At 39.0% G+C, this 23631-nt stretch overlaps 1 protein-coding gene across 3 annotated transcripts in view; it reads right to left on the reverse strand.

Annotated features, from left to right (window-relative positions):
- LOC124621849 (transmembrane protein 131) overlaps window positions 1–23631 on the reverse strand; it is a 386383-nt gene that overhangs the window by 305724 nt on the left and 57028 nt on the right. For all 3 annotated transcript variants that reach the window (XM_047147293.1, XM_047147295.1, XM_047147292.1), the window contains exons 3-5: window positions 18216–18241; window positions 3978–4061; window positions 2539–2662 (exon numbers count right to left, since the gene is read on the reverse strand). In XM_047147293.1, the coding sequence (XP_047003249.1) occupies window positions 2539–2662; window positions 3978–4061; window positions 18216–18241 (234 nt within the window). The remainder of the gene's footprint in view (window positions 1–2538; window positions 2663–3977; window positions 4062–18215; window positions 18242–23631) is intronic.

Here is a 23631-nt window from a genome sequence, read left to right on the forward strand (position 1 = left end):
GGGCACCCGCATGGCACCATCCTACACGAACCTATTCATGGGCCACCTAGAGAAATCCTTCCTAAACACGCACGCAGAACCCTAAACCCCTCACCTGGTTCAGACTCACTGATGACACTTTTGCTATCTGGATCAAAGGTGAGGACACCCTAACCACATTCCTCCAGAACATCAACAACTTCTCACCCATTTGCTTCACCTGGTCATACTCAACCCAACAAGCCACCTTCCTAGATGTTGACCTCCACCTCAAAGATGCCTACATCAGTATCTCCATCCACATCAAACCTACTAACCACCAGCAATACGTCCACATCGACAGCTGCCACCCATTCCACCCAAGAAGTGCCTCCAGTACAGCTTAGCCACCTGTGGTCGTCACATCTGCAGTGATGAGCAGTCCCTCTCGAAATATACCATGAGTCTCACTGAAGCCTTCACTGACTATAATTATCCTCCCAACCTTGTACAAACACAAATCTCCCATGCCTTATATTTCCAGTCTCCCACCGACTCCCAAAGCCCCACTGTCCGGCCACAGAGGAGCATTTCACTCATACCTCAGTACCACCCAGGACTGGAGCAACTGAATTACATTCTCCACCAGGGTTCTCATTACCTCTCGTCGTGCCCTGAAATGAGAGATGTCCTGCCCACTATCCTTCCCACCCTCCCATAGTGGTATTCTGCCGTCCACCAAACCTACACAATATACTCGTCCATCCTGACACAAACCTGCTCCCAATTCCTTACTTCATGGCTCATACCCCTGTAATTGACCTAGATGCAAGACCTCTCCCATACATCCTCCCACCACCACCTATTCCAGTCCAGTCACTAATATCTCCTGTCTCATCAAAGGCAGGGCTACCTGTGAAACCAGTCATGTGCTCTACAAGCTAAGCTGCAACCACTGTGCTGCATTCTATGTAGACATGACAAGCAACAAGATGTCTGTCCACATGAATGGCCACCGACAAACTAAGGCCAAGAAACAACTGGACCACTCTGTTGCTGAACATGCTGTCAAACATGATATTCTTCATTTCAATGACTGGTTCACTGCCTGTGCCATATGGATCCTTCCCACCAACACCAGCTTTTCTGAATTGCACAGGTGGGAACTCTCCCTGCAATACGTCCTAAGTTTCCGTAACCCTCCTGGCCTCAATCTTCGTTAGTTGCTGTCCTCACCCATCCAGCCCCTTACCTGCTCCCACTCCAGCACTACACAGCCGTCATTCCACCACCACACAGACTTTTTATTTATTTATTTATTTTATTTCTCTCTATTTTTCTCCTTTTCTGCTACATCCCTTCCCCCTCCCCACCCCTCCCCTGCCCACCACCCAACCTGCAGCACTTCACTGTCCGCCATCCCCACCATACTATCCCTACCCCTCCCCACCCCAGCCTCCCCCTTTCCCCCACCAAGTCGCCACTCCCATCATGTTCTGGTGCTGCTGTTCGCAGTGTGGTTTCAGTTGCCTGAGACTGCAGTCATGTTTGTGAGTTGCGTTTGCACAAGTATGTGTGTCTATTGTTGACAAAGGCCATTGGCCGAAAGCTTTAAGTGTGAAAATATTTTTGTTGTGCCTATCTGCAACTCGGCATCTCCACTATATGCAAGTAGCAAACTTTCATTCTCATAATATTGTTACATTCCATCCTGGATTTTCAACAGTAAGTAAAAAGATTGAGAAAATATTACAAATAATCCAAGATTTCTTTAAAAAACTGTGTAGTTAAAGATATGAATCAGAAACACACTTAATAATGAAAATAATACAATCTGGAATATGCCGGATAGGAAGCCACTTGAGAAATGAAAAAACAAGAGTCATCTGGAGATGATGACATTACAACAGCTGCGGCGCAAAATGGACCTGTAAAATTATTTTCAGACTGTCTGAGCACTAAATCAATACCCCAAAAGTGAAATAACATTTTATTTATCTACTTCACAAGAAAGGGGACAGGCAATACACAAAGAAGTTTAAATTTATCAACATCCTCTCTGTAATATACAACATGGCCACTAAAATTGCCAGCAACCACACAGAGAAAAACACTGGATTTTAATCAGGCAATGAAAGATGCTGGCTTTAAAATAGGATACAAAACAAATGTACACCATCTGCAAGTTGACACTATACAAATGAGTTACACAGTTAACAAAAAAATGTATGAGTGTATTTTCCTATATTAGTTCCTAACTTACACTTTTATGCTTCAGTAAGTTTAAGCTAAACACAGACAAGTAAAAACTGCAGCTACTGTGATGTGAGATGGTTGGGAAACATCTTCTTCTGGCTTAAAAATATGACATGATTGTGAAACTGAAGCAGAGTTGATCAGCTATTGCATGGGAAACACACATCAAATCTTTAGCGCAGATGAATGTTTTCTTCCATTTTTAAATCCTGCTCTCCGTGCTTTTATTTTAGCAGATCAGAAAGTTTTATGTCACCCTGCTTAATATATAATGACTTGCAAATTTTCAGTATTCCTTAAGATTAAAGATTCTAAAATTCTTACCTTGTCCTCAAAAAATGAACTATGAAAATGGACAGTATTTCCAGATATTGAAGACATGTGTATTGTTTTATTGTTATTTACATTAAAAAGAGTGACTTTTTCATGATGTGGAATTCCCAGATACCTGCATCAGAAATAGAAAAAAAAGTCTGTTAACATGGATAATTTTTTTAATGCGCACTGTGTTGAATAAAATCAATATTTAAGTATGGAAAATTTTTTTAAACAACAGTGTTTTGAATAAAATTATTGTTTGAAGTAAAATTCACATTTCATACTTTACTAACACATTACACTGAAAATTACCTTAACACAACAATGACAAAAACACATTTCAGTACATCTCCTTTGAAGAGTACGAGGATTGATGGACCCATTCATCTCAATATAACTTGCTTCCACAAAAGAAATCACAATTAAAAATAACAACCCTAGTTTTCAAGCCTCTGTGATATCACTTTCCTCACTCATATACACCAAAAGTTTTTTCCACTGCTTTCTCATAAAGAGTGTAATACATCTCTAAGAAAACTGGCACACTGGATAAAGTAATTAACCTCTTCGGCTTTATATGAAATTTGTTCTATCACTATAAATGTGGGAGAGTGATAAGAAAAGCAGATGTCATAATTAAGTTTTTTTCTTTCTTTCTCTTTTTTTTTTAAAAAAAATATTCATAATTCATTTCAAACGCGTGCAATGAAACAAATTCCTCACTTTTTGCAATAACAGAAAGTAACAGAACTCTTTCCAGCAAAGATATCATCCATGGCAACAAAAAAGGGTACAGTAATACACTGTGAGGTATGATAAGCCCTCTGTTCTTCTAGGAGTGTAGTACTCATAATGAACAATGATGCCTCAGTGTGTTCGTGCAAAATAGTACGAACAGCAAGTGGATAACTGTAACCTCTTGATATGACAGGCATAGTCTCCCTCCTTGAATTTTTTTAGTACTGCAACATTATTATTACTTAATGATGAAAGAGGTCGATGTAAGGAAGTCTCTACAAGGCTACAGATACACTCCCCTGAGCTGAATACAGTACACAGGTGAGGACAGTCTTCTTCAAGCACCATAGACATCATCCCACATCAGTGATTTCCCATCAGCTCTCATGAAAAAGCGGTTTTCTTTTTCAAATGAGAACTCTCTATGACTACTGCTAACTGAAACAATGCACCCAAGATCTGGGCTGTAGTGCATGTGTAGAAATTTGCAACCATATAATGGAAGATGATGTGATGTGTCAGTCAGAGCTTCAAATTGCAAGAATTCCCTGGTACTCTTTGTAAAAGCCCTGCACACCTATGACCAAATCTATTCAATATTTGTAATCCATTAAATGGATCATTTCCCTTAAATGATACAGAAAAATGGCAAAAAATAATACTTTTTAAACTTTCACACTAATCTACATTTATTGTTTTCCACAAACCTCTGTTTAAAATCCAAATGTGGTGGTTCAAACTTCAAGTGCAACTGAGAACTATAAATAGAGCGTTCATCTAAAGTGGGAACCCTGAAATTAAAAGAAGAACAAATATGTTACATATATACACATTACCAACATATATTGTATAGTTAAATAAATAAGAAGCAAAGTAAAAGTCATTTATCTTCAAAAATTCTTATTTGTGTAACAGAAAGCTGCTGCCCTGATATCCAACAATTAACAATAAATAATGAATGAAACAAATAAAAAAAATTAAATAAATGGTGTATCACCAGCAATAATATTTCACTGTACATTAATACAGTTTGATTGTGTATGCCTAAAAGCATACTAAGGCTGCACTAACACATAAACAACACATCAAGAAAAATACAGCACAAATTAGTAATAAGTCATAAAAACAAATGATGAGTTCCTGTATTTTGGTCACTTGGAGACAATGAATGGCTGGATTCCAATAAAAATAAGGAAGAGAGTTATTTTAGTGAATTAAATAGTTCAAAAAACTGCATTTAGTAACTCCACTTTAGTGACACTCACTGGTATCATTACCATTGTTACCATACAATGAAGTTATTGATTGTGTCTTGCCGCTGGCGTACTTTACATACAACCTGAATCTCTTAGGAAATTCCATGATGGGATATCAACCTTATTAGGAAAAGGATAGACTGGTACACACTGTTAAGATGACCCACTGAGTTGTAGACAGGCACAAAAAAAAAGACTGTTACACATTATAGTCTTTGGCCAAAGCCTTCTTCAGCAAAGAAAACACACACATTCCCGTTGAGAGGTGGGGTGTGGGAGAAAACACGGGGAGCAGAAAAGGAGAGGAGCAGGGAAAAGTAAAGAATGGACAGCTGCCCTGGCAGAGGGTAGCACATTATGAGAGTGAGGGGACATGAAAAAGTATAGTACTTGGAAGGAGATTATCACTTTATTTCTAATAAAATTATTCGCCATATTTTTTGATCACACCTTGTATTTCTATGTTCATGTAGTCTTGCAGACAACAAAGAAGCACATGAGAAGCGTCAGGATTTAGCAGCTCCAAACTCCCCACTCACAGCAGTTTCTAATCACTCGACAATTGTTGGTAGGTTGGTTGATTGGCAGTTAAGGAACTAACCAGTGAGTGCATCAGTCCCTCAGTTAAGAGGCTTCACCTGTAGTTAGTGATGTCAGCAAGAAATTTGATCAAATTATGAAAGTATCTAGAAGTTGTGAGGGTGCCTTGAAAGCAATACTGATGCAAGATCTATGAAATAAGTTAAAGAGAAGTAGAAGTATATGGTTCAGGCCAGTATGTCTGTCGGAGGAGATGAGGGGTCTCTCATGGCGCATCTGTGGTGAGAGAAACCCCATCTGCATAGACTCTACCCCCTTCCCCTACCACAACCAACCCAAATTAAGCTCGAAGGCAGTTACGGAGCACAGAATATTTCCTAGCTGAGGGAATCATAATAGTAGAAGTGAGATGGCCAAAAATGTAATGATTATCTGCTGCACCCAAGTAAAAGAATAATGTGAGGGAAATAATCATGCCAGTGGGTGGGTGGGGCCAAGCGAGTGTCCTTATGGGCTCTGCACATGACGGGGGCTGTCCCACCCTCAATCTGTTACAAAGTAATGAAGAGGGAAACAGCAACCACTATTCCTCATAGTACTGCTAAAAGGGAAAATGGGGTAGCCACTATTCATCATAGTACTACTGCTAGAAGGGAAAATAGGGTATGTCAGCTAAATGGGGCTAATCACACCTGAAAGCAATTAAAACAGAGTAAAAGAGGGATGACTAAGGCAGGAAGACATTGAAGCAATTCAGAGACATGCTGCTAGATTTGCTACCAATAGATTCTGTCAGCATGCAAATATTATGGGGATGCTTCATGAACTCAAATGGGAGTCTCTGGAATCATGAAGCACTATCACGGAAATTTAGAGAACCTGCATTTGACGCCATCAGCAGAACAATTCTACTAAAGCCAATGTCTATTTACAAGTGGAACAGGAAAGAAAATGACTAGCAGAGCTCTGTGGTATCCTCCGCCATGCACCATATGGTGGCTTGCAGAGTCTGTATGCAGAACTCGCTGTAAATCAGATCAGGCAACAGAGGTGTTCTTAAATTTCTCTTTCCCAGAACTCGCTATATCAGAAAACATCTACTTTGCACACGTATAAATTCTTTTATATTATCTGCCACTATTATTATTATTTTATTATTATTACTGGAAGCAGTAGAAATCATTTTATTACTATTTGTCATATTAAAATTATTGTTATTTCTGAGGTACCCAAGATGCAAAAAAAAGGTACTATGTGTGTGAAACCTTGGTCCAATGTAAGAGATGTCCTGATGGTCCTTATTTGATCAGGTTAAATAATTAAATATTTCACTATGTAGTAATGATATTAATGTTCGCCTTACAACGTAAACAGATAAGCATTTCTATGGGCACCTGTAAAACACTGAAAGATCAGTGCTGTTTCAGTTCAGTCTGTACTACTCTTTTTATCATACCAAGTTCAGCACTGCAATATTAAATTATTACTACAAATTTTTCAATTAAATAGAATCTGGGAAATACATGTAACCAGCAACCCCACCCCCCAACTTTGCATGGGTAGCACTAAGTAAGTGTCTATGGCCGATCGACTTGCTGGTGTAGTAGTGAATTTGTTTATGGGCCACTTCATACTGCTGTGCTTAAAGCTCTGAGAACAAGTTTATGTAATCTTCTTAGCAGACATGAATGTTCTCTATTCCATATGTAATTGATGTTTGGAGTGACATCTAATGGCAACATTGAGGGCACACCATCATTTAATTAATTTGTTTACAACCAATATAAATAACATATGTGATTCAGTAGATATGTCTTTCAATTTGTAGCATGCCATGTACTGCAGGAAGGCTGAGTGGATCATATCCAAAAGGCTCGATTAAAAGAAAATGAAACAAAGAAACATGCCTGATCTAGATGTGTAGCTCATTACAGCACTCCTCTGGTAAACCTTAGCAGGCCTACAAACTGATTCACTGTTCAGAGTCATTGCTGCAATTCTTTGCTGCAGACGCTTTTCGGCACACTGATTCATGCTGCCGTGCTAAGATTCGTGTCTGCATCCAGGTTTGATTAAAGGGAAGCAAAATATGATAATCGAGTCATCTGTTTCACTGCTGAAAATACTTACTTTATGCAAACAAATCAAAGGTAAACAGACAGATACACATATCTAGGTGCATCTCTTACATCTTTGTAACACTTATGCCCTGTCTGAGGCAGTTCAACCAGTTTTCAGTTGTAAACTTGTGCTGAGCTGAACTGGAGGGGCATGTATAATGGAACAGTTAAGAAAGTAACATATATTTAAAGATGCTTAATTTGGAAACATAAAGACACAACATAATTTTCATTTCCATATTTGTTAATTTCAGTTAACTGTCCACATTGAGACACTTCAAAGTATGCACCAACATTCTGTAAGTGTAACAAGTAATGCCACCTGTATAGGGAACCATTTGCATAAAAATTGTCATTTTTCTGTCTCAGCAATTAAGTATTTGCTATTATTATTATTATTATTATTATTATTATTATTGTGACCAACTCTTTCAAAAGTTAAACAACACAGAAAAGTAGAATGTGTAATAAAAAGAAACAAAGTACATTTTATTATGTGCATAAGAGAAATACACTCATTAGGAGAGACTTTATTTCCCGTAACAGCATCAAGTAATAGAATCAGTGGTAGTATGTAGTCACGTTAGCTTTGGGTGCAGCTGTGTGCATTTGTGATGACTGAGGAAAAGCATGTGGAAAAATACCTGTGTGGCTATATAGGGAGATGCCAGAAGAAGAGAAGAGACCCTATCCAATAATTAACATAGCACTGCAACAGAAGGAATGATGGAGAATATGAATATTGTTTATCCGCCACTCAAACACGATATCTACAGCAACAATACAGCTAAGTCCTATGTGATTGAAAACTGCAGTTCCTCGATAACTTTTTTTGTTGATGTTCTGCAATCCAAGAATAAACAAAGCGCAAACAACTTGCATCTTTTATGACTGTTCTTTACAACCCATTATCACAAAGTATTTTGATTGCTAATTGAAGTTTGGAACTAAAGTATTAAGTTTCTTGAGAAATGGTCTTTTCTGGCATCAAAAGTAAATTAATAGTTTATTCTGCATAAATATTGGTGTTGTTCATAATTAGTAGTATAGTTTGCATGTGTGACTAATTATCATATTTATTGTGATGCGCAGTTCAGTACTTCATTAACTGCTGCAGTATATCATACCAATACGTCAACTTTCCAATTATCGTAATTGTTTGTTTTCTTTCTAATTTCAAGTTATCTGTTCATGCACATAAAAGTGAAATATTACTGTGATGTATACCTAAAAATTTACTATAGGGTCATTCCACGTCAGTTCAACCAGGGGCTCCAGTTCATAGTCTCAGATTTGACTGAAATTCAGTACACTAATTCTACCATGTGTGGAACACTCATGTAGAAAGTATTAGTTTCCCCTGCCAATTAGTTCCAGAATTATGACTTGTGAAAGAAGGTGGCATGACCCGGAAACTGCAACCCGCATCTCGCAGTCTATCTTCAGACCCAATTTCAGGTCTTAATAACTTTGGAACTATTCCGCACAGTCCAGTGAAATTTTAACAGCCCAGTAACATCCATTTAGAGAACACACTCTATGAATCAAAACACCAACAACATATTTCTGAGGGAAAATAAAAAATTCCAAAATGTGATTAAAAAAATGTAATCCATTAAAAGGTACATATTGTAGGTGCCCTCTATGCCAAATATAATTCACTCAAAAAGGGTATAAATCTTTCTGTGGTAAGTTTAATGTGGCCTAAACACACATAGAACTCATCATGCCCATGTCAGTCACAAAAACTGAGTTACATGCACATGAAAATACAAAAATTTGAAAAATTACCTGAAAAATATGGATTTTCGAAGTGTGGTAGCACAAAAGGGACAAGTGATATCCAAGCCAAATTTCACACACTGCATAAGTAGACCATAATGATTTATATCTCAAAATTTCAGCATATTATTGCAAGACATTTGTGTAAAATTGAAGTTGAAAGATGTATTTGGTGATGTGGCCATTGTTCCACAACACAACTTTGTAAAAACGTATCGTAAACTGTTCTGCCTCTTCTTATCCCCTCCCACAACTATTTAATCACTAAGCAACAACATATAGACAGATTAACACAACCTATCATTACTGTTTACTGCACCTTAACTGCTAAAAACCAGTCGATTGTGCTTCGAACAGAAGTTCTCCCACACTTTAGCTACTGTGCTCTGTACATTGAGTGGCAAATTGTACTGTCATCCTGACACTGTGGTAGGAACTGGAACTGTCATAAGAATATGCTCAAAAGGAATCCAACACCTGTCTGCCAAACGTGGCCAATGAAATGATCTTGCTGGTGCCATGAAGTTCACAAACACATCACCTTCTGCTTCACAGCACTCTGCAACACATCCTAAGTACCATTTGTCATCATAAATAGCAATACCATAGCAACCTGGTTGTATGTCGCTGCTTTTGCTTCTGAATCCTGAGTCAGACACACTGTGAAGACACATGTTGTGCATGAACCTATAGTTACAACCGGACAGTCTGCTCATCTGCAGATTTTCTGAGTCCACTGGAGAGCAGTGATGATGGCTCCTTGTGCCTGCAACAGTTTTAACATGTTCTAGTCTGCTTTCTAGCAACTCTTTGACTGATTTCACCTAATCTTTCAAAACATAGAATGATTGTATGCTAGAGATAATTTTCTGTGCCCAGGTAAATAATTGAAGAGGTGTGAATCTGAAAATCATGGTAATGCATGCATATATTTTTGAGATATTTTACAGTTTTTGTACTGACTAGCTGCCCCATCACTGAAGTATTTCGCAAAATGTATGTGAGGCAGCTTGTTTTTCACATATGCCATGACAGTGTGAATGTGGGCATGAACTGCAATGGCATCATGAATTAAACAGTCACTAAAAACGCACAGGTTCATGACAGACACATCACCTGATTCACCTCTATAGTAAATTGCAAATGGCTGGGGAATTGCTTGACTGTTGTCCCAATGATATCCTTGGATGGCATCTTGAACTATAAATGCATAATTTTCAGAAAAGTCTAGTATTACTATAATTTCATCTTGTTTCAAATTATCCTTACAAAACTGGAAATAAGCCGATTGTGCTGTTACTGTGAAGATGTGTGGTCAATTTGTCCATTTTTTTAAAAACACATTTCAATAAAATCTTCCAGTGCGCTTTGCTTTGCTTCAAAACTTGTGCAATCCATGTATGTTCGTTGTTTATAAGAAACAAGTTCATCGTCATCCATAAGGAGTTCATCATGTAGTTGTTGTTGTTGTGGTCTTCAGTCCTGAGACTGGTTTGATGCAGCTCTCCATGCTACTCTATCCTGTGCAAGCTTTTTCATCTCCCAGTACCTACTGCAACCTACATCCTTCTGAATCTGCTTAGTGTATTCATCTCTTGGTCTCCCTCTATGATTTTTACCCTCCACGCTGCCCTCCAATACTAAATTGGTGATCCCTTGATGCCTCAGAACATGTCCTACCAACCGATCTCTTCTTCTGGTCAAGTTGTGCCACAAACTTCTCTTCTCCCCAATCCTATTCAATACTTCCTCATTAGTTATGTGATCTACCCATCTAATCTTCAGCATTCTTCTGTAGCACCACATTTCGAAAGCTTCTATTCTCTTCTTGTCCAAACTATTTATCATCCATGTTTCACTTCCATACATGGCTACACTCCATATGAATACTTTCAGAAATGACTTCCTGACACTTAAATCTATACTGGATGTTAACAAATTTCTCTTCTTCAGAAACACTTTCCTTGCCATTGCCAGCCTACATTTTATATCCTCTCTACTTCGACCATCATCAGTTATTTTGCTCCCCAAATAGCAAAACTCCTTTACTACTTTAAGTGCCTCATTTCCTAATCTAATTCCCTCAGCATCACCCGACTTAATTAGACTACATTCCATTATCCTTGTTTTGCTTTTGTTGATGTTCATCTTATATCCTCCTTTCAAGACACTGTCCATTCCATTCAACTGCTCTTCCAAGTCCTTTGCTGTCTCTGACAGAATTACAATGTCATCGGCGAACCTCAAAGTTTTTATTTCTTCTCCATGAATTTTAATACCTACTCCGAATTTTTCTTTTGTTTCCTTTACTGCTTGCTCAATATACAGATTGAACAACATCAGGGAGAGGCTACAACCCTGTCTTACTCCCTTCCCAACCACTGCTTCCCTTTCATGTCCCTCGACTCTTATAACTGCCATCTGGTTTCTGTACAAATTGTAAATAGCCTTTCGCTCCCTGTATTTTACCCCTGCCACCTTTAGAATTTGAAAGAGAGTATTCCAGTCAACATTGTCAAAAGCTTTCTCTAAGTCTACAAATGCTAGAAACGTAGGTTTGCCTTTCCTTAATCTTTCTTCTAAGATAAGTCGTAAGGTCAGTATTGCCTCACGTGTTCCAGTGTTTCTACGGAATCCAAACTGATCTTCCCCGAGGTTGGCTTCTACTAGTTTTTCCATTCGTCTGTAAAGAATTCGTGTTAGTATTTTGCAGCTGTGACTTATTAAGCTGATAGTTCGGTAATTTTCACATCTGTCGACACCTGCTTTCTTTGGGATTGGAATTATTATATTCTTCTTGCAGTCTGAGGGTATTTCGCCTGTTTCATACATCTTGCTCACCAGATGGTAGAGTTTTGTCAGGACTGGCTCTCCCACGGCCGTCAGTAGTTCCAATGGAATATTGTCTACTCCGGGGGCCTTGTTTCGACTCAGGTCTTTCAGTGCTCTGTCAAACTCTTCACGCAGTATCATATCTCCCATTTCATCTTCATCTACATCCTCTTCCATTTCCATAATATTGTCCTCAAGTACATCGCCCTTGTATAGACCCTCTATATACTCCTTCCACCTTTCTGCTTTCCCTTCTTTGCTTAGAACTGGGTTTCCATCTGAGCTCTTGATACTCATACAAGTCGTTCTCTTATCTCCAAAGGTCTCTTTAATTTTCCTGTAGGCGGTATCTATCTTACCCCTAGTGAGATAGGCCTCTACATCCTTACATTTGTCCTCTAGCCATCCCTGCTTAGCCATTTTGCACTTCCTGTCGATCTCATTTTTGAGACGTTTGTATTCCTTTTTGCCTGTTTCACTTACTGCATTTTTATATTTTCTCCTTTCATCAATTAAATTCAATATTTCTTCTGTTACCCAAGGATTTCTACTAGCCCTCGTCTTTTTACCTACTTGATCCTCTGCTGCCTTCACTACTTCATCCCTCAAAGCTACCCATTCTTCTTCTACTGTATTTATTTCCCCCATTCCTGTCAATTGCTCCCTTATGCTCTCCCTGAATCTCTGTACAACCTCTGGTTCTTTTAGTTTATCCAGGTCCCATCTCCTTAAATTCCCACCTTTTTGCAGTTTCTTCAGTTTTAATCTACAGGTCATAACCAATAGATCGTGGTCAGAGTCCACATCTGCCCCTGGAAATGTCTTACAATTTAAAACCTGGTTCCTAAATCTCTGTCTTACCATTATATAACCTATCTGATACCTTTTAGTATCTCCAGGGTTCTTCCATGTATACAACCTTCTTTCATGATTCTTAAACCAAGTGTTAGTTCTGATTATGTTGTGCTCTGTGCAAAATTCGACCAGGCGGCTTCCTCTTTCATTTCTGTCCCCCAATCCATATTCACCTACTATGTTTCCTTCTCTCCCTTTTCCTACACTCGAATTCCAGTCACCCATGACTATTAAATTTTCGTCTCCCTTCACAATCTGAATAATTTCTTTTATTTCATCATACATTTCTTCAATTTCTTCGTCATCTGCAGAGCTAGTTGGCATATAAACTTGTACTACTGTAGTAGGCGTGGGCTTCGTATCTATCTTGGCCACAATAATGCGTTCACTATGCTGTTTGTAGTAGCTTACCCGCATTCCTATTTTCCTATTCATTATTAAATCTACTCCTGCATTACCCCTATTTGATTTTGTGTTTATAACCCTGTAGTCACCTGACCAGAAGTCTTGTTCCTCCTGCCACCTAACTTCACTAATTCCCACTATATCTAACTTCAACCTATCCATTTCCCTTTTTAAATTTTCTAACCTACCAGCCCGATTAAGTGATCTGACATTCCACGCTCCGATCCGTAGAACGCCAGTTTTCTTTCTCCTGATAACGACATCCTCTTGATACAGTTTGTTATTCATGTGTTCTGCAAGATTTGCCTTACCAGGACACTTTTCAAACCTGTGTGTCATGCACTGGTAGGAACTGATGTCACACACTATCAGCTTCATTGCACCTTTGTAATCCAGTTGGTAGAGCACTTGCCCGCGAAAGGCAAAGGTCCCGAGTTCGAGTCTCGGTCCGGCACACAGTTTTAATCTGCCAGGAAGTTTCATATCAGCGCACACTCCACTGCAGAGTGAAAATCTCATTCTGGAAACATCCCCCAGGATGTGGCTAAGCCATGTCTCCGCAATATCCTTTCTTTCAGAAGTGCTAGTTCTGCAAGGTTCGCAGAAGAGCTTCTGTAAAGTTTTGAAGTGGAAGGTAGGAGGCAAGGTACTGGCAGAAGTAAAGCTGTGAGGACGGGGCATGAGTCGTCCTTGGGTGCTCAGTTGGTAGAGCACTTGCCCGCGAAAGGCAAAGGTCCCGAGTTCGAGTCTCTGTCCGGCACACAGTTTTAATCTGCCAGGAAGTTTCATATCAGTGCACACTCCGCTGCAGAGTGAAAATCTCATTCTGGAAACATCCCCCAGGCTGTGGCTAAGCCATGTCTCCGCAATATCCTTTCTTTCAGGAGTGCTAGTTCTGCAAGGTTCGCAGGAGAGCTTCTGTAAAGTTTGGAAGGTAGGAGGCGAGGTACTGGCAGAAGTAAAGCTGTGAGGACGGGGCATGAGTCATGCTTGGGTAGCTCAGTTGGTAGCGCACTTGCCCGCGAAAGGCAAAGGTCCCGAGTTCGAGTCTCGGTCCAGCGCACAGTTTTAATTTGGCAGGAAGTTTCACTCCTTGGGTTGCTTTTATTTTCCTAGCTTGCTTTACCATATATGTAGAAACATTGAATTCCTTTGCAGTGCAGTCAATAGACCAGCTGGAAGGTGCAAGGGTAAGAATAGCTACTTTTTTCTGGTGTGTGGATATGGCACATTCCCCCCTCCCCCCCCCCCCCCCCTCCCCCCTATTATGCACAATTTTGTCCAAATCAGAGCATTTCTGTTCCTTTGGAGCAGATAGTTCTTCCTCTTCCACCATTAGTGTGTCAGCTATTTTGTGTTTTAATTCCATTTGTGCTTCTTGTAGTTTTCTTCTACCATAGCTGGGCCTGTCTCTTTTCCCAACTTTGTGTGTCTTCATGGGAGACAAACCAAGAGCAGCCACTGAAGTATATAATTGCTCATTCGCTGTGGTTGTAGGTGGCTGATACTCTTCGTCACTGTCATGTAAATTATCAGAATATTCTTCATTTTTTAGCAGTGTAACCCACCTGGAACATAACTTTTGTCCTGGTATCATGCACCGATTCACTTTCAATACTGATTTTGTAAAAATTTCTCTGAGGCTACACTTCACTGTCTTCTTATGAATCTGAAATGGATCAAAACAACTACTTTGTAAGAAAGAATACTTATCCAGAAACACTTTCATACGATGATAACAAACACTAAAGTTTCCTGGAACTGTACTTCTTGTGCCCACAGGGTGTATCCCGGATCTCCATAGCAACAAATCTTGGTCCGATTCATCCAGATCATACAGTACAAAGCGAATGCCACATTTTGTTCCATATGTTGTTTTATGACGTTCAGATGCTTGTGCTCTACCAATACTGCAACTTGTTTGAACAAAAGCACCACCACTACACTCCTCTGTCTCCATACTGACTTTGCACAACAGTACTGACCAGTCTAAACTAGAACCTTAAAAACATGAGTAACCTGTAATTGTTGCTTGTTTCCTTTGTTGTTCCTGCCTAACGACGACTCATTCTGTTCCTGAAAACTACCATTGTTTAACTTTCTGTTGCCTAATGGTTCCCAACAATTTGCCTGGTTTAAGGCTTGGGATGATGACACTATAATGTCACTGCAAGCGGAAAAGACCTCCTAGTCAAATATGGTTAAGACCTTGAGTAGAAGGTGTCTTTGAGTAACATTCAGATGTTGGATCATCCAGGTACTGTATCATCTGATTATCAAATCAGGGCTTCGGGATACATCATGTTGCAAGCCAAGAATCTGAAGCAGTTTCCAGCCAGTAAAAGTTCTTTATATAATTTGGTGTGCGGGTGGGGGTAAAGGAGAGGGTGAGGTTTTCAACTACTCTTTTATGCGTTCAACAGGTGGCTGGGTAAGAAGAGGACCCTGAAGCAGTAGCAAAGTGGGTTGAAATGTGTTTGGCAGGAACTGATACACTTGTGCATATACCACCATTAAGCAGATCTACGACAGCTGTTGATCATTGGAGCCCAGTAAAGTAAGGAGCTTGGCCTACATCAATGAGGAAATATAGCGCACCCAGCATTCCACATTACTGTGTCTAATTAGACAGCAAGCCTTAGCATGTAGCTGTTAAAAGTGATAACGGAGGTCTGTTAAAGATATCACTTGAGATGTTTCAGGGTCCTTCAATGATCCTAAATATCTGCTGCAATTCTTTGCTCAAACATGGTACCAGGCAGAGGTGGAGTGGACCCGTAGAAAGAAACATAGCACTTCCAGTGGTGCGGTGCCAGCACAGTTCCAATCTTTATGCAGAGTAACCTCATAGAGTAGCAGAATGGTCTTCAGTGAGGTGTGTTTCTTGGGGAACAACACAGATCACAGAACAAAAGGAAATAACTTGTTGTAGTTCTGCAGTCTTCACCCGAGATTTCTTCTTTTTCTCTCTGACAGCTTTCAGCAGTTAAGAACCATGTGAGGACTTATCTGCTGTGGGTGTAGGAACTGAAGAAGAGTGGGCAGCCCTGGTGAGAACCACATACCGTGACTCCTTCAACCATTGGCTGGTGATGGGTTGTTGCTCTGTATAATTCTGAGAAGAGGATTTGCACCATAAGACGGTCCTGTCATTGGTAGATACCAGAGACAGTATATGCTTCTGCAGCCAGGTGTGGGAAGGGGTTCCCGAAGATGGTGCCGCAGGAACCACAAAAGGGAGGGACTATTGTATCCAAGTTTAATCAAACAATGGAAAATCCAGGATGGAATTTAACAATATCAGAGAAGGAAAGTTGCTACTCACCATATAGTGGAGATGCTGAGTTGCGATAAGCACAATAAAAAGAAACTACACTCTCTCAGCTCTCTGAGACTGCAGACGTGTGTGCAAGTTGCGTTTGCTTGAGTGTGTGTGTGCGCGCTTGTGTGTATGTGGGTCTACTGCTGCCAAAGGCCTTAATGGCCAAAAGCTATGAGTGTGTGAATCTTTTTATTGTGCCTTTCGCGACTCGGCATCTCCGCTATATGGTGAGTAGCAACTTTCCTTCTCTGGTATTGTTACATGGTCAAGTTTATTTATGTGACTACCCAAAGTCGACATCGAGACAGTAAATACATCGGGTACTGCCTTCAACCTAGCAAAAGTACTCCCAAATGTCAATATCATTTAGACTGGGTACAAGCAATTGTATTTTTCCTGAGCTTCAAAATATGAAAGGTAATCTATGACCTTCATTTTCTGGATTTTGTTTTTCTTGATAAGAGTAGCACACTTCAGGAACCAAGGAGTGGTTGTCCCTGCAACCAACAGAAACAGGTGGTAGTGTACATGGTGAATATTTGTAAAGTGGCCAGCCATAAATCAGGTTGTGTTTTCACTAAAGACAACAAGTGCCCAATGTCCTGGCATTTAAAGCACTGCATTGAGGATGTGAAATACAGTTTCACACTACAGTGGTAAACTCTCCCTCAAAAGCAAGGAGGAATGCACCAGTGTCAACTTTGTTGTCTGGTGTGCCTCTATGTACACGATGTAGGAAGTTGACCCCTCACCTCTCAAAGCATTCGCTTAGTTCTTGGCCCATCTTCAGTGTTATGTCCAAGTGGAAAATTAATTCCTGTACCATGCTTAGGTTCCTATAGGATGGGGTGTTATGTTAGCAGGTGCATTACCAAGTTGATTACAAGAGAGTAACACCTGGGACTCAGTAGGATTTGCTGCCTTAAATAAGCTCGAACAACCTCATAATTTACTAAGGGAGGAGAGTTCATCATATACATTTTCAATATTCTCCATGAAGAACATTGGCTAATTAGTGAGAAAAGACCCTTCGTCTGTTCAGGTACAAACCAGGAATGGAGGAGATTAAGTTTCTGCAACTTGCTTGGTTTTGTTTTCCTCCCATGATATAGCCAAGGAGGGAAAGTTCCTAGGGTCATAACAATCTGCACTGAATGGTAGTCTATACTGTCACATGCTCATGGTCACCATCTGATAATTTTAGTCATTTCATTACATTAACTATCGACTATGGTGCTGCCTACTTCAAACGAGATCTCTTCTCACAGGCACTGCCCAACCAGATCACATGGCATCTACCATGATGGCCAGTGCTCAAGGTCCCAGTGCCCCCGAATAGACAGACAGCTACTCCTTGGCATGCACAAGGAGCTGACAGCTCTGGCATCAATTGTGTGATCCCAGTGTGGTCAGTGGGTCTACTACCATATGTGTACCCGACACATCGTACATGGACTGGTTGCAACACTGAGTTGTGATTGTTACTACCAAACACTTCCTTAGAACAAACTGGTTGTTGAGAGGAAAAAGGTGGAAATATTGCATTAATTACATGTTTAACTATACAACCATCAAGAGGAAATGATGTTTTGAGGGAGGTATTTCTGCCAAAGTTTACAGAATACAGAACTGTAGATTATCCATCGATTTACTATTAACACATTATTCATGACAATCAAAAGCATCTGTAAATTCTCAAAAATATACCTTTAATCAAGTAGATATACACTAATACTATGGGGAACCACAGTCACAGTCTGCTGCTGATAATATATTACAAAATTATACACCAGTAGAAAACGGTTTCTATGAGTGCCTACTGAAGTTCCTCACCTTCCCATTGAAACACTTGACAGCTCCTGAAACAAAATGAAAAAATAAATCACAACACAGCAACCACAACACAAAATATCACCTAAGTGCCATTAATAAACCTAACAAAGATAATTTTACCAAATGATTTGACGAAACTCTTCATTCTGGAAGGGAAAAAAGGTGTAACTAAGGAGTGAACTGTGCGAGGTATATTTTAACTATATGCAGTTCCAAATGTTAACAACAAAATTATCCTAACAATTTTTGTAATATCATTACCTCCTGTATTGGAGTAAGGCTTTTTAATCCAATACAAAAAAGCCAAATGGGTTAAATCTGAGCGCCAAGAATAAGCTGTTACAAGAGGATCTGATTTAATATGAGGAACTTTTAGTGACCAGTAGTTTAGAACTGGGTTTGAAACACAATATATTTCCACTGACTCATGGCGCTCATGACTGTCAACATAGCAGCCTATTTGCCACCATGTTTGAACTCTGACAATAGCAGATTGCAGATACTGGCTTTCCCGAGCCTTCATTTTTTTTTCTTTTTTTAAAAAAAAAAAAAAATGTTGCAACCAAAGTTAATTACACCTCAAATACAAAATGAGTGGTGAGTGTAGCAGTATATTCTGAAACAAGAGTGTAAAAATTAATAAATCCAGTGTAGTGTCATATTTGTAAAAGCTATTTTACACATTACACTGGGCTGACCATTACTGTGGAATGAGGAGACAAAGACAAGGATGCCTCTGCTATGGTAATGCATACCACTGGGAAGGTCAAAGAATTTCCAACCAAAACAGATAAGTGAATAAGGCACCAAAATTTTATTTGTATTCAAGACACAGAAGAAGAACGTTTGGAATTACTATTACATGGAGATGTTTTACAAAGGTGAGTTACTGCATGTTGGAAAAAACAGTTGTGTTGGTTTTGTAAGCAGCAAGGTCACTTTTCCCATAGACAATATTCTGAAAGCTGCAAATCAAGACAATCAAGTATGATGCAGTTTATCTTGGCTTCCAAAAAGCATTTCACTCATTTCAATTTGTACCAAATGAACATTTATTAACAAAGCATTGACTGTAAGGAGTATCAAACAAAATTTATGACTTGATTGAGGAGTTCTCGTTAAGGAAGATGCACCATGTTATCTTTCTTGGAGAGTCATCATTAGATGTAAAAGTAACTTCAGGCATGGCCCAGGAGAGAGTGTTGGATCCCTAATTGTTAACGTCACTGACAGACAAGATTAATAATAACTACAAATGATGTAGTTATCTATAATGAAGCAATGACTAAAAAATTAGCACAAACATTCAGTCAGATACTGATAAGATTCCAAAACACTGAAAATATTTACAACTAGAATTACCAAATAAGCAGCAACCAGTTGCAAGATCATGTTTTCTTTATTTACTTTTGCAAATCAATTTTTGTTTATGTTTATGTTTGACATCTGTTTAAGACAGTGTTATTACTCAGGGAACATACACATTGAAAGCATCGATGATGGCTGTTAATCAGTTGAAATCAATTTGCAAAAGTAAATATAGAAAACATGATCTTGTGACTGGTTGCTGCTTATTTGGTAATTTTATGGTTTATGGTCGCTGTACAACTTGGGAACCATATGGAGCCCCCCATTCAGAAATTTACAACTTGTTTTAAATGTTCAAAAATATAAAATTATGCTCTTCATAAAATGCTAAAACACAGTATTACATGAGTATGATATTAATCAGCATCTACATATATCACTGAGCCACAAATGTAATCAGAGGGAGCTACTGCAGGCAACCTTTATCAGAGTGACCACTAGTGGCTTGTCATTGCTGCTTTATATTGATTATCTGAACATCCTATATTCTGACTGGGAGTCAGGATCAATGGGAAGGGATATCAAAACATAGTGTGTCAGAATTCCAAGCAATTTTGAAGTAATAAATATAGTGCAGCAACAGCAAGAAGTCATTCTGACAAAGACTATCTGTAATAGCTATCAAAACATTGGTAGTTTTATCATATATGATGCAGTCATATATCCAGAAGAATGTTACTGAAGAGTACTCTGGCCATGAAAGCATAACACTCTTATGTAATAGGTCAGTTCACACAAATACCTAAGTATAACTATTTGTACAGATATAAAATAGATTGATCAGATACTTTCAGACACACATACAGCAGGTGGCGGAATTTGTTTCATTGACAACATTCTAGAAAAATACAATCAGTCAACAAAGGAGATTGCTTACAAAATATTCATGCAACCCATCCTAGAATAATGCTCAAGTGTGTGGGATCCCATACCAAATAAGATGAACATCGAATATAGAATGTATACCAAGGGGGCACCACTAATGGTCACAGGTTTGTTTCACTCTTAGGAGAGCATCACAGAAATGCTTGAAAACATGAATTGGCAAATGCTTGAAGACAGATGCAAATTACACCACAAAATGCTACTTACAAAATTCCAACAAAAAAATCTAGGACTATTCTACAGCCCCCTAAGCATCATTCCCGTAAGGATCATGTAGAGAAGACTAGATTACACAGAGGCATTTAAACAGTCATTCTTCCCACACTCCATGAATGAATAGAACAGGACAAAACCTTAAGACGTAGTACAACGGGAGTACCCTTTCCCATGCACTTCCCAATGGTCCACAGAGTATGGCTATAGATGCTGAATAAAGCCAGAAACGCTGCCTTTGAATCTGAGACCTGTAGAAACTCATTGGAAATTATTTGTTTACTAGTTTAATGCTACATACATGTTTTAAGAGATGGTAAACGTATTGTGATTGCCCTATTCATTTCAACTGAAGCTCAGCAAGTAAAAGTAAATCTAGTCTGAAAATTTTACAGAAGGAAGGAAGACTAGAGTTTAACTTGTCATCGACACCAAGGTCATTAAGGATGGAGCACAAGTTCGGAACGTTTTTAGGATGGGGAAGGAAATTGACTATGCCCTTTCAAAGGGACCATTCCAGCCTTTGCCTGGAGCAATTAGAGAAATCACAGAAAATCTAAGGCCGGATGTGGATTTGAACTGTTGTCGTCCTGAATGAAAGTCCAGTCAGTGGTCATTTTACAGACCTTCCATCAGAAGAATCTTTATCAACTTATTATTTCAAAACTCTAGAAGATAGTGTGCGTCATACTTACTGGTTCATCATGGTTCAAATTACCACAGCCAATTAAGCAGGACACACTCACTTGTACAGTAATGGATTTTTCTTGCAGAGCTATGGACATAACAAAACCCTGCTACTCGACATCACAGTACATAACAATGTAGAATTGGCTCATATAATGTAGGGTTTCATGATCAATGTTTTCCGCCTTGGAGGCAGAATTCTTTGGGAATTCAGCCAAGGTAAGGCATATTTTCGAACCTGGTGTCTCCTAATGAGGGAGGCATCTTCAAATGCAATGGAGGTTCTCCAATGAAAAGTGATTTAAAAATGAGTCAAGGTACACTCTACTTATTCTGCTGGCCAAAGATGTTGAAATGTTTATTCATAACTGCACAATAAGTCAAGTCATGATGATACATGACCACCGCTGAAAATGGTGAAGTTGCACTGAAGTGTGCTGCAGAGTTTGCGTGTCAGAAAATATGGTGCCATTTGTTTTATTTAGCGCTAACCCTAATAACGTGTCTAATGTCGGCCTTTTTCTGTTTTGTTAAAAGTTCTTTTTGTGTTTCTGAATTTCACTGGCTTCTCTATACATCCTAACACACTAATGATTGAACATTGACTCTCCAATACTAAAGTTTTATCAAATTTGGTCAAATTTTACCTGATCACTGGCCTCTCCAGTTCTGAATAGAAAGAAGTCTGAAGAATTTAATTCACCACTGCTTTCAAGCAGCATGAGACGCAGAGCCCCCTAGTAAACCTCCACTTATAATACACTTCGCCTCAGCTGCAGCGCAATCTGTACCTACTGGAATGCCTGCAATCCCTTAGCAGAGTATGACTCCTCTGGGACATGGAGAGATGTGTTTGCATTAAACCACATAACAACACAGCTATAATGCTAAATTGGACGAGAGTCATCAATGCTTACCATGTGTCACCCAGTCTTGCTGCACAGAAAATTCATTTCTAGTAAAACTGATTTTCATCACATTTATCTGATTTTATGTGCACCAACAGACTAAAGGAAGGAACGAAAGAAATAAGATAACGTTATTAGTATCCACCTGTGCGGATGCAAAACGTTCCCCTCAGCTGACATAATATCGCTCAGGATGGATCCTGATTTTGCTATCTCACCTATGGTGAGGGCATTGCTACAGATGTGTTGAACAAGGAGGATTACATTCAAAAGATGTAGTGTTTACTATTTTATCCAGTGTATCGCAGGCTCAGTGCTGAAACGACAAAAAGGCTTGAGAAGACTAACAACCTCCGAAAAAAAAAAAAAAAAAGATTCTTGTCACAAGAGACTATCAAGAAGTTTAACTCTTACTTTGCTCCCCCCCTCCCCCCTTCACCCCTTCTGAAAATCCACAAGGAAGGGGTTCTTTGGAGGCCTTCTGTCAGTAACACTGACTGATGCTCCAACATACTGTGTAGCAAGATACCTTCAACGGCTTCCACGAGAAAATTAAACTCACAAAGGAAATTCAAAATGAGAACGGTGACCTAAATTTCCTTGATCTTAAATTATGCATACAGAATGGCAGTGTCACTTTCAATATTCATCATAAGACAACATACTCTGATAATATTATTCCATCAGATTCTTCCCACCCTCAGGCTCATAAAGTTGCACTTTTTCATTCAGCAATAAATCATGCTTTAACAACACCACTTTGTCCATACAAATTTCAGAAAGAAATTAATTTGATTAAGACTATTGCTAGCAATAATGATTACAAACAAGACGTATTCGACCAAATACTTAGCAACAAAAAGGTACATAAAATATTTTCAACACTAGGTGACAAACTGAAGAGTAATGAAGAGGGAAATGGTAAGTTTATTTCGATACCATTTCTAGGTAATGTATCATACAGGATTAGCCGTCTTCTAACTAGAAAATATGGATATAAAGTTACTTTCACTATGAACGATACTCTGAAGAAAAATTTAGTACATGCATTAAAAACTGAACAATATCCTTTCACTAATTCAGGCATCTATAAAATCGTTTGCAAAGGTTGCTCTAGCTAGTTTTAGGGCAGACAGGTAGGGCTATAAAAGCCAGATATAAGGAGCACCTGTCAGGTAAGAAAATGGGAAATGTGCATAATTCTCCATTTGCTGAACACTTACATATTTCGGATCATTCTCGAAGGGAGTTAGAAGAAACCATATTTTTACGTAAGGAAATAAAAGGCTGGAAATTAGATTTATTAGAAGAAGTTGAAATTTGAAATTTATAAACAACTTGCTAAGGGTTATGGT

Source organism: Schistocerca americana, chromosome 7 (genome assembly GCF_021461395.2).
Source record: "Schistocerca americana isolate TAMUIC-IGC-003095 chromosome 7, iqSchAmer2.1, whole genome shotgun sequence".
In the NCBI taxonomy this organism is placed as follows: domain Eukaryota; kingdom Metazoa; phylum Arthropoda; class Insecta; order Orthoptera; family Acrididae; genus Schistocerca; species Schistocerca americana.